The 10,000-nt window shown below is 41.0% G+C and overlaps 1 protein-coding gene across 1 annotated transcript in view; it reads right to left on the reverse strand.

Annotated features, from left to right (window-relative positions):
• The window catches only part of mylka (myosin, light chain kinase a), a gene marked incomplete at its 5' end in the record, with an annotated part of 228,217 nt that overhangs the window by 161,507 nt on the left and 56,710 nt on the right, over positions 1-10,000 (reverse strand). Inside the window, 3 exons of the mRNA XM_080038536.1 lie at positions 118-229; positions 853-1,043; positions 9,080-9,230. Of these exons, the coding sequence (XP_079894662.1) occupies positions 118-229; positions 853-1,043; positions 9,080-9,230 (454 nt within the window). The remainder of the gene's footprint in view (positions 1-117; positions 230-852; positions 1,044-9,079; positions 9,231-10,000) is intronic.

Below are 10,000 nucleotides of genomic sequence, written 5' to 3' on the forward strand. Positions count from 1 at the left end.
TTTTTTTATAAGAACACAACTCACACACAACTTAAAAAGTGAACACAAGTTTGTCGAAAAAATATGAAAAACCCATAAATATATTGATAAAAAAAAGTGAACACAAAACCACCATACCATCGTCCACCAGTCCCACAGTCACCGGTTCAGACTCGGCGCTGGGCTCTCCCACTCCGTAGATGTTCTCAGCCCGCACACGGAACTTATACTGTCGCTCTGGGAGAAGGTTCTACAGACGGAGAACACTTTGTTAAAGGTACAGTGTGTAACTTTGTGTGTGACAGAGAATTTAACATATTCAAAGGTATATTCTCATAACTGAATAAACAAACTTTCCTGACAGGAAAATGTGATCCCTAGACAGACAGACAGACAGACAGACAGACAGACAGACAGACAGACAGACACACCGACCTACAGACAGACAGACAGACAGACAGACACACACACACACACAGACAGGCAGGCAGATAGACAGACAGACAGACAGACAGACAGACAGACAGACAGACAGACAGACAGACAGACAGACAGACAGACAGACAGACACACACACACACACACACACACAGACAGACAGACAGACAGACAGACAGACAGACAGACAGACAGACAGACAGACAGACAGACAGACAGACAGACAGACAGACACACACACACACACACACAGACAGACAGACAGACAGACAGACAGACAGACAGACAGACAGACCTGTACGTTGTAAGAGGTGCTGATAGACAGACAGACAGACAGACACACAGACAGGCAGACAGACAGACAGACAGACAGACAGACAGACAGACAGACAGACAGACAGACAGACAGACAGACAGACAGACAGGCAGACAGACCTGTACGTTGTATGAGGTGCTGTTGCAGGAGACCAGGTGTTTCCACTGGCTGTCCACGGAGTCCCAGACCTCCAGGCGGTAGGACTGCACGGCGCTGCCCCCGTCGTAGGTGGGCCCGTACCAGGACAGAGTCAGGCTGGCTCTTCTGATGTCTGAGGCCGCAGGGACCCGCGCTGGGGGGTCGGGCTTATCTAAAGGGGGGGGTGAGGGGGGGGCATAGTAACATGTTTTTTTTTTTTAAATGTAAAGTTTTTTTTTATTTTCTTTTTAAAAAAAATTAAATACTTTATTTTTGGATTGTTTTACTTATTCATTTTTTAAATAATTATTTATTTTTATTTTTGGATGTTCTTATTTATTTATTTTCTATTTAAATTGATTATTTTTGGATTTTTAAATTTATTTGATTTTTTTTTTAAATACTGGCTCTTCTGATGTCTGAGGCAGACACCTGGGCTGGGGGGTCGGGCTTATCTAAAGGGGCGGGGGGGGGGGGGGGGGACATGTAAAAAAAAAAAAAAAAAACTTTTTTTTTTTTTAACTTAATTTTTTTCTTTTTTTTTACTTAATTTTTTGAATTCTTGGATGTTCTTATTTTATTTATTTATGAAAAAAAATGTTTTGGGGGGAATTTCTTTGAATGCTTAATCATTGGAATCTTTGGAATATTTATTCATTTGTTTTTGTTAGTAAAGTTAGAAGTTAAATTTCTTTTTCAATACTTTATGGATTTTTTTTGAAGTACTTCATTTTTGGATTTTCTTTTTTTACTTAAACACTTGTAATTTTTGTAATTTTTAATACATTTTTTAAATATTAAAGAAAAAATGTTTTAGGCGGTATGACATAGTAGCGTGTTGAGTTTTACTTTTTCATACTTAATTTTTTTATTTTTTGTACATTGCCGTCTCCTCCTCCTCCATGTAACATTTATTTTATTCGACAGTTAGCAATAATTTAGCTATGTGACATTGTGCCTTTTTTTTTTCTTTAAGATTTTTTTTTGGTATTTTTATGCTTTATTGATAGTGTAGAGACAGAGTTGAAATGGGGCAGAGAGGGGAGTGACATGCAGAGAACGACCGCGGGCTGGAATCAAACCTGGGTCTGCTGCTGGCCGAGGCCCATGGGGGGGGGGGGGGGGGACGCCCTACCAACTGAGCTAAGGGCGCCCCCGTTATTTTATATTCTTCATACTTTATTGATATATTATATATTTTTTATACTTTACTTTTGGATTAAACATTTATTTATTTATTTTTTACTAACACAATTTACACACAACTGAAAAAGTGAACACAAGGGGCGCCCTTAGCTCAGGTGGTAGGGCGTCCCCCTCCCGGGCCGGGCCCAGCAGCAGACCCGGGTTCGATTCCCACCCGCGGTCGTTCTCTGCATGTCACTCCCCTCTCTGCCCCATTTCACCTCTGTCTCTCTGCACTATCAATAAAGCATAAAAATGCCCAAAAAATATCTTAAAAAAAAAAGAAAAAGTGAACACAGAAACAAAAGACAAATGAAAGGAACACGGTGACCTCATGGGGAATGATTGTTTCTCAGAAGCATCTATTCTGCGGTAAACATCACAACAGCTCCGAGGAGAAAAGAGTTAGTGTGGAGCCCTGATCCAAAACATCTGGGGTCACATGAGGTCACACTCGCAACATCTGTGTGTGTGTGTCTGTGCCTGTGAGTGTGTGTCTATGCCTGAGTATCTTTGTGTGTGTGTGTGCGTATCTATGAGTGTGTGTGTGGCTATGCGTGAGTATCTGTGTGTGTGTCTATGCGTGCATATCTATGAATGTGTGTGTGTGGTTGTGTGTGTGCGTGTGTGTGTGTGTGTGCGCGCGTGAGTCTCTGTGTGTGTGTGTGTGTTTGAACAGTGTTTATAAGTTGAAAACACACAGCGTTTCCATAAAAGGCTTCATACTGCGGCAGTGACTCCTGAACCCTCAGTCTCTGTCTGTCTGTTATTATTATACCGTTAAACCAGAGCGCTGTGTGTGTGTGTGTGTGTGTGTGTGTGTGCATGTTTCCCTGTGTGTGTGTGTGTGTGTATGTGTGTGTGTGTGTGTGTGCATGTTTCCCTGTGTGTGTGTGTGTGTGTGTGTGTGTGTGTGTGTGTGTGTGTGTGTGTGTGTGTGTATGTCCCTGTGTCTCTCTCTCTCTGTCTGTGTGTGTGTGCGTGTGTGTATGTCCCTGTGTCTCAATGTGTGTGTGTGTCTTTGTCTGTCTGTGTGTCTGTCTGTCTGTCTGTCTGTCTGTCTACAAAGTATTAAGGCTGTGTCTCTCTGTGTCTGTCTGTCTGCGTGTGTGTATGTCCCTGTGTCTCAATGTGTGAGTGTGTCTGTCTGTCTGTCTGTCTGTCTGTCTGTCTGTCTGTCTGTCTGTCTGTCTGTCTTTCTTTTTTTTTTTTTTTTTATACTTTCTTTTTATTTTTTTTCACTTTTAGGGAAACACACATACATTGAAAAAAACAACAAAACAGTTAGGTCACTGAAGGAAGGGCATAATAAAGCTTCACATCTACAATCACGATACGTTACGGGTTACATTCCAAGTGTTCTTAAGAGGGGATGGACATAAAATCAGAGTGTCACCAGCATGTCATCACAGATCAGATAAAGTCTTTATAGTCCAAATGAAGTCAATCCAGCATAGGAAACCAAAGTGGTTGGCTTTTATCCAAGACACATGCCTCAAAGTCCAGTGTAAATTCAATCAGACCAAACACAGATGAAAAAGTAGGAGGGGAGGGAAAAAATTAAAATAAATAAATCAAACGGTACATTCCATGTGATAGTGTTAGTAGAGCACATACTTGTCTTACTAATGTGATGACCATTTTAACCAGTACTTCTTAAATTTATCAATACAAAATCTAAGGCTGAATGTAAGTTTTTCCATCTCGTATATTTCTTTTACAATTGCTGACCACTCTCTTCTGGATGGTGGTTCCTTGTTAAGCCACTTTTTGGTGATCGCTTTTTTACCGGCTACAAGTAATATTTTGAGAAGATATTTATCTTGGTTGTTAAGTTCAGTTGGTATATTACCCAAATATACGGTGCCGAAATTCAAATTGATTTCAAAGCCCAAAATAGATTTTATTTCTGACATTATGTCGAACCAAAAGGGCTGGATTGACGCGCAATTCCAAAATAAATGATAGTGGTCAGCCATTGTATTGTTACATTGTCTCCAGCAGTGTCCGCATTCTGCTATGCCAGTCTGTAAGTACTTTCTTCTTGGAGTAATAAAAAACCGTACAGTGTTTTTCCATGAGAATTCTCTCCATTGGCCTGAGCTGGTGGTGGAAGAATTTATTTGACATATATTTAACCATTCATCTTCTGTTAAGGTTATGTTCGCTTCTTTCTCCCAATTAGTTTTAATATAAAGTGTAGAGTGTTTTTTGGAGTTTTGTAAACAGGAATATAATTTTGACACCAATTTCTTACGAATTTTGCCTCTATAAGCATCAATAAAAACATTGATGAGATCCAAATCAGCTCCATCATCAATTTTAATGTTTCTGTCAAAATGATGCCTAATCTGTAAATATCTGTAGAAATCCTGTCTGTCTAATTTGTGGGATTCTTGAAGATGTAGGAAGCTTTCTAAGCCTGTATTGGTTGAAATTACACAGTATGATGTGATGCCCTTCCTGGTCAGTTGTTTAAACCTCAAGTCCAGCTGTGCAGGTTTAAAATCATCATCTTGTTCAACCCATCTCAGCACTCGTGCTTTTCTCTCCAATTTTAGATTCTTACATTCTTTAAACCAGATATTGAGAGGAACCATTGTAAATGAACTTATTTTTTCTAAATAAATGGTCTTAGACTTTGTATCACCTAGCAGGGATTGAAGTGGGATATCAAGTTGGTTTATTTCTAGTTCTTTCCATTTCGCTTCATAATCATTGATACACCAGTAAACTAAATATTGTAATTGTGCTGCCTTATAATAGTCTTCTAGACATGGTAGAGACATGCCTCCCTTTTCTTTGGATAACTGTAGTGTTTTAAAACGTACTCTCGGTTTCTTACTCTGCCATACGAACCTAGAAATCATCCGATTCCATTCAGTAAATTGTTTAGGCGGTATCTGTACTGGTAGGGATTGGAAGAGAAACAACAGTCGTGGCAAAATGATCATCTTTATAGTCTCTATTCGATTATGCATACTGAGTGTTAGAGGAGCCCATCTATCCAAATCTATTTTTATTTCTTTCGTGATAGGGTGATAATTTGCATTGTATATATCAATTAAGTTGCTCGGTATATTTACACCAAGATATTTCATAACATTAGTTTTCCATTTAAAATTATACATTTTACGTACATTTTCTTGTGGGAACCAGTTATAAGAAAGGGTTTGGGTCTTATTTACGTTTAATTTATAGCCTGAATAAAAACCATATTGTTCAAGGCTGGACATGAGTTTGGGCAGGCTTAAATCGGGGTCGGATAGGGTCAACAAGACATCGTCCGCGTAAAGGCATATCTTGTGTTCTCTTCCTTTAATTGAAATTCCAGTTATCTCGGTATCTTCCCTTATTATTTGGGCGAGTGGCTCTATAAATAATGCGAATAGGGTGGGGCTTAAGGGACAGCCTTGCCGGCATCCTCTTTCCAGAGTGACTACACCTGAGAGGTTACCGTTTATCTTAATCCTCGCTGTCGGTAGGTGGTATATAGATTTGAGACATCCCACTACTTTATCATTAAAACCAAAACGCTCCAACACCAAATACAAGAACTCCCAACGCACAGAATCAAATGCTTTTTCCGCATCAAGGCTAATCGCTAGGAACTTTGATTTGCTTTTACAAATGTTATCAATCAGGTGCAATGCACGCCTTACATTATCCTGTGTATGCCTATTTTTAATAAATCCAGTTTGATCCAGTTCAATCAAATCAGGAATAATGTTTTCTAGTCTAATTGCAATTATTGATGCGAACAATCTATAATCAATGTTAAGGACAGAAATAGGTCTATATGAACTGCACTCAGTCTTCTCTTTTCCCGCCTTAGGTATAACAGATATTATAGCCTGTTTCCACGATGCTGGGGTCTCGCCACCTTTAAGAACATGGTTGAAACATTTTAAAAGCATAGGTGTCAGGGAATTCCTGAATATTTTATACCACTCTGCTGGCAGCCCATCACCCCCTGGTACCTTATTTGTTTTTAATCTAGATATGGCCCTGTCTATCTCTGCTCTTGTAATTTCTTGTGTTATGAGCTTATTTTGTTCCTCACCAATGGAAGGTAAATCTAAAGTTTCCAGAAAATGTTTAACTGTTGAGGGATTTGCTAAATTAGGTTGGGAATATAAGTTATTATAATACGTTTCAAAGGACTCTTGTATTTCTTCTGGTCTATGACACATTGTGTTTGTAATGGGATTTTTGATTTTAAATATTGATCTTTCTGACTGTTGTTTTCGTAGTCTCCATGCCAGTATTTTTTTAGCCCTAGGTCCATTCTCGTAATAACTTTGTTTTATGTATTTAAGTTTATTTTCCACCTGGTTGTCGAGTATCTTGTTTAGTTCTAACTTTGTTAAACTTATTTGTTCTAACAGAATGGGGTCTTTCAGCTCAATATGTTTATTTTCCAATGCTATCAATTTGTTAGTCAAGTCTGTCACTTGTCTTTGTTTTTCTTTTTTCTTTCTTGATGACCACATTATAATTTTTCCTCTAAGCACTGCTTTGCCCGCATCCCATAAAACACTTGGTGATGTGTCCTCTTTACTATTAAATTCTAGGTAATCTTTAATTTCCCTTTTAATAAATTCCTCACATTGATGGTCATTTAGGAGGCTGGTGTTAAGCCTCCAGATGGTGTTTCTGGGCTGGGCATCCAAATTTAGTCTCAAATACACTCCAGAGTGATCAGACACATCTCTAACCCCAATTTTGCATTCCACTATCCTATGTCTCTCAGAGGAAGACATAAAAAAATAATCAATTCTCGAGTAGACAGCGTGGGAGTGGGAGAAAAAAGTATACTGCTTTGCAGATGGGTGGAGTTCCCTCCATATGTCAAACATACCGGTCTCTTTGAGCATTTTCCTTACATATAAGGATTCAGAATTAACCTGTTTGGATGGATTTGTAGAATCCATATTGGGGTGCAACTGTACGTTCCAATCTCCCCCACAAATCAGGGTGCCTGAAGTTTCTGAGGCAATTAAATTAAATATTTCTTTAATCAATAATTTGTCCTGTCCTGGTGGTCTGTAGACATTAAGTAATGTTACCTCTTTTGAATCTATAAACCCTTTCACCAGGACATAACGCCCCTCCTTATCTGTAATCTGTGTGGAGAGCTGGAAGGCCACTTTGTTTGAAATGAGTATTGCAACTCCCCTTGCCCTTCCTGTTGTATATGAGGAATAAAATGTGTTTTTAAAACCTAGCTTTTTCAACTTTTCATGTTCACCTTTTACCAAATAGGTTTCCTGCCAAAAGATTATATGTTGGTTTTCTTTTTTCATCTTCGCTATGACTTTCCCCCTTTTAATCGGATTTAGTAGCCCGTTAACATTTAGTGTTATAACTCTATATTCTTGTTGAAGCATATAACATCCAAAACAACTTGCATCACTTTACTGTAGACCCAAGGTGACCTTAACATTAGAACCTGAACAATAATAACAAAGAAATTAGAAAAAAATAACATGGATTCATAAAGATCGACTTCCATAACAGATTTCCTCAAAAAAAGAAATCTAACTTGAAAAGGAAAGCCTTTGATTTACAAAGGGCCTCTTCAGTGCAAGCTGAAATATCTGACAGTGAGTATCAGCTCAGTGCACACGCGCAGGGCAGTATTAGCAGACTCCCAGACGGGGGTCTATTATTATTTTAAATTGAGCATAGGTATAGCATTAGTCCCACGAAAACATATGTATTTTAATCTTACCCCGTTCTCCCCCGTGCGGGGATGACTCATCTCACCCTATAGGAAAATCAATTTGTGTCCCCGGTATCACGGCGGAATCCGCGGAGCAAACTCTGCGCTCTCTCCTGGCTTGTTGTCTGACTCTTGCGCTTGGCGTTCACCGTCTCCCATGAAATTTTATTCAGCCTCCCTATCGCCGTTGGTGTCGGAGCGTTGCGTCTTTCCTCTCCATCGCCGTCCGTTGCAAGCCCCCTCTTCTTCAGGTCCGACATCGCCTCGTCCGCGCTGCTGTAGGTGACGGGGCCACCGTCAAAAAACACCCGTAGTTTTGCTGGTGGCGGAGTCTGGAAGCGAAGTCCCTTTTCCTTAAGAAGTCTTCTGATAGGGGCGTATGCCTTTCTCTTCTTTTGTGTCTCTGTTGGGTAATCCTGGTCAAAATACACTCTAACTCCGTTCAGGTGAACTTCTCTTTTTTTCCAAGCGGAGCGGAGCACCTGCTCTTTTACTCTGTATTCGAGGAAATAGATGACCACTGACCGGGGGTTAGCACTCAGCGGGGGTTTGGGGCCGAGAGCCCTGTGGCAGCGTTGAATGCCAAGCTCAGTATCACGGAGGGACAGCTCGGACTGAATGAAACTTTCAATAAAGTCGTGCATGTTGTCTCCTTCGGCGCCTTCGGGGATCCCGTATATACGAATGTTATTCCTTCGTGAGCGGGCCTCTAAATCTGTCAGCTTTGCTTGAAGGTTTTCTTGCATGTTTATGGCGTGGCAGAGTGCTTCTTTAGCATTGGTGGTCCATTCCTCCATGTCGGCCACTCGCTCCTCCGCTTCCGCCATTCTGCTTCTGGTCTCTTTTAAATCTGTGGCAATTTCATTTAGCTTGCCATTGACGTCTTCTCTAAAGCTGGCTAAATCACTCTTTATTTCTCTGGCGAAGCTGTCATGAAAGCTGTGTAGATCTTCCTTCATATCCGACCGAATAGCCTTTATCTCTGCATGCACCGCACTGATGTTAGCTTGCAAGCTATCCATGGCGTCGTGTTCGTCGCTGCTGCCCTCGTTGCTTTTTTCTGCTGCAGGTTTCTCGTTGTTCTCCGGTATCTGTGTTGCTTTACCGTCCGCCTTTCGATTCTTCCCCCTTGGCATTATATATTTTTATACTTTTAAGTATGTAATTATTTTAATTTGAGGGATTATATTAGACCGGTCCGGGAGCTCTCACTTTATGCTTCCATTCGCCCTGACGTCATCCCGGAAGTCTCTGTCTGTCTTTCTGCATGTGTGTGTGTGTGTGTGTGTGTCCCTTACCTACGATGGTGAGGTTGAGTGCCGCTTGTCTGAGGCCGGAGCTGTTTCGTAGCTCGATGGTGTAGCAGCCACAGTGCTCCTGCTGCCCGCTGCTGATAGTCAGTCTACTGCTAACGTCACAACTCTCTATGGAGATATCACTGGAATCGATCTAGGGAGGGAGGGAGAGAGAGAGAGAGAGGGAGGGAGAGAGGAAGGGAGGGAGGGAGAGAGAGGGAGAGAGAGAGAGAGAGGGAGAGAGAGGGAGGGAGGGAGGGAGAGAGAGGGAGGGAGAGAGAGAGAGAGGGAGGAAGGGAGGGAGGGAGAGAGAGAGGGAGAGAGAGAGAGAAAGAGAGAGACACACACACACACACACACACACACACACACGCTAGAGTTAGAATGTAACCATTTACAAGTCAGCAACGGTAACTATTTGTAACAGTCTCTTTAAATTGCTGTGAGAAAAAAACTAAATGAGAAACTTTTTTTAAATTTTTTATTATTATTCACCATGAGGTAATCTAGGCTTACTGATTAAAATGTTTTTTTGTTTTTGTAAAGATATTTTTTGGGCATTTTTATGCTTTATTGATAGTGTAGAGACAGAGGTGAAATGGGGCAGAGAGGGGAGTGACATGCAGAGAACGAACACGGGCGGGAATCGAACCCGGGTCTGCTGCTGGGCCAGGCCCGGGGGGGAGAGGGGACGCCCTACCAACTGAGCTAAGGGCGCCCCAATTAAAATATTTAATTTTTTTTTTTCGCTTTTTGACTTTGGATTTTGATGTCCACAGATCAAGGCTATGTCCACGCTTACACAGGACAGGTACAGTAGGCCTGTCTCAGTAGCCGTATGTCTGTGTGGTTCGGCCTTCTGTCCCCCTTCAAACATCTCAACCAGACACTATAACCGGAACTTTTTGAACCCTCTTCCCAAAG

This window comes from Ammodytes marinus (genome assembly GCF_949987685.1).
Source record: "Ammodytes marinus genome assembly, chromosome: 12".
Classification (NCBI taxonomy): domain Eukaryota; kingdom Metazoa; phylum Chordata; class Actinopteri; order Uranoscopiformes; family Ammodytidae; genus Ammodytes; species Ammodytes marinus.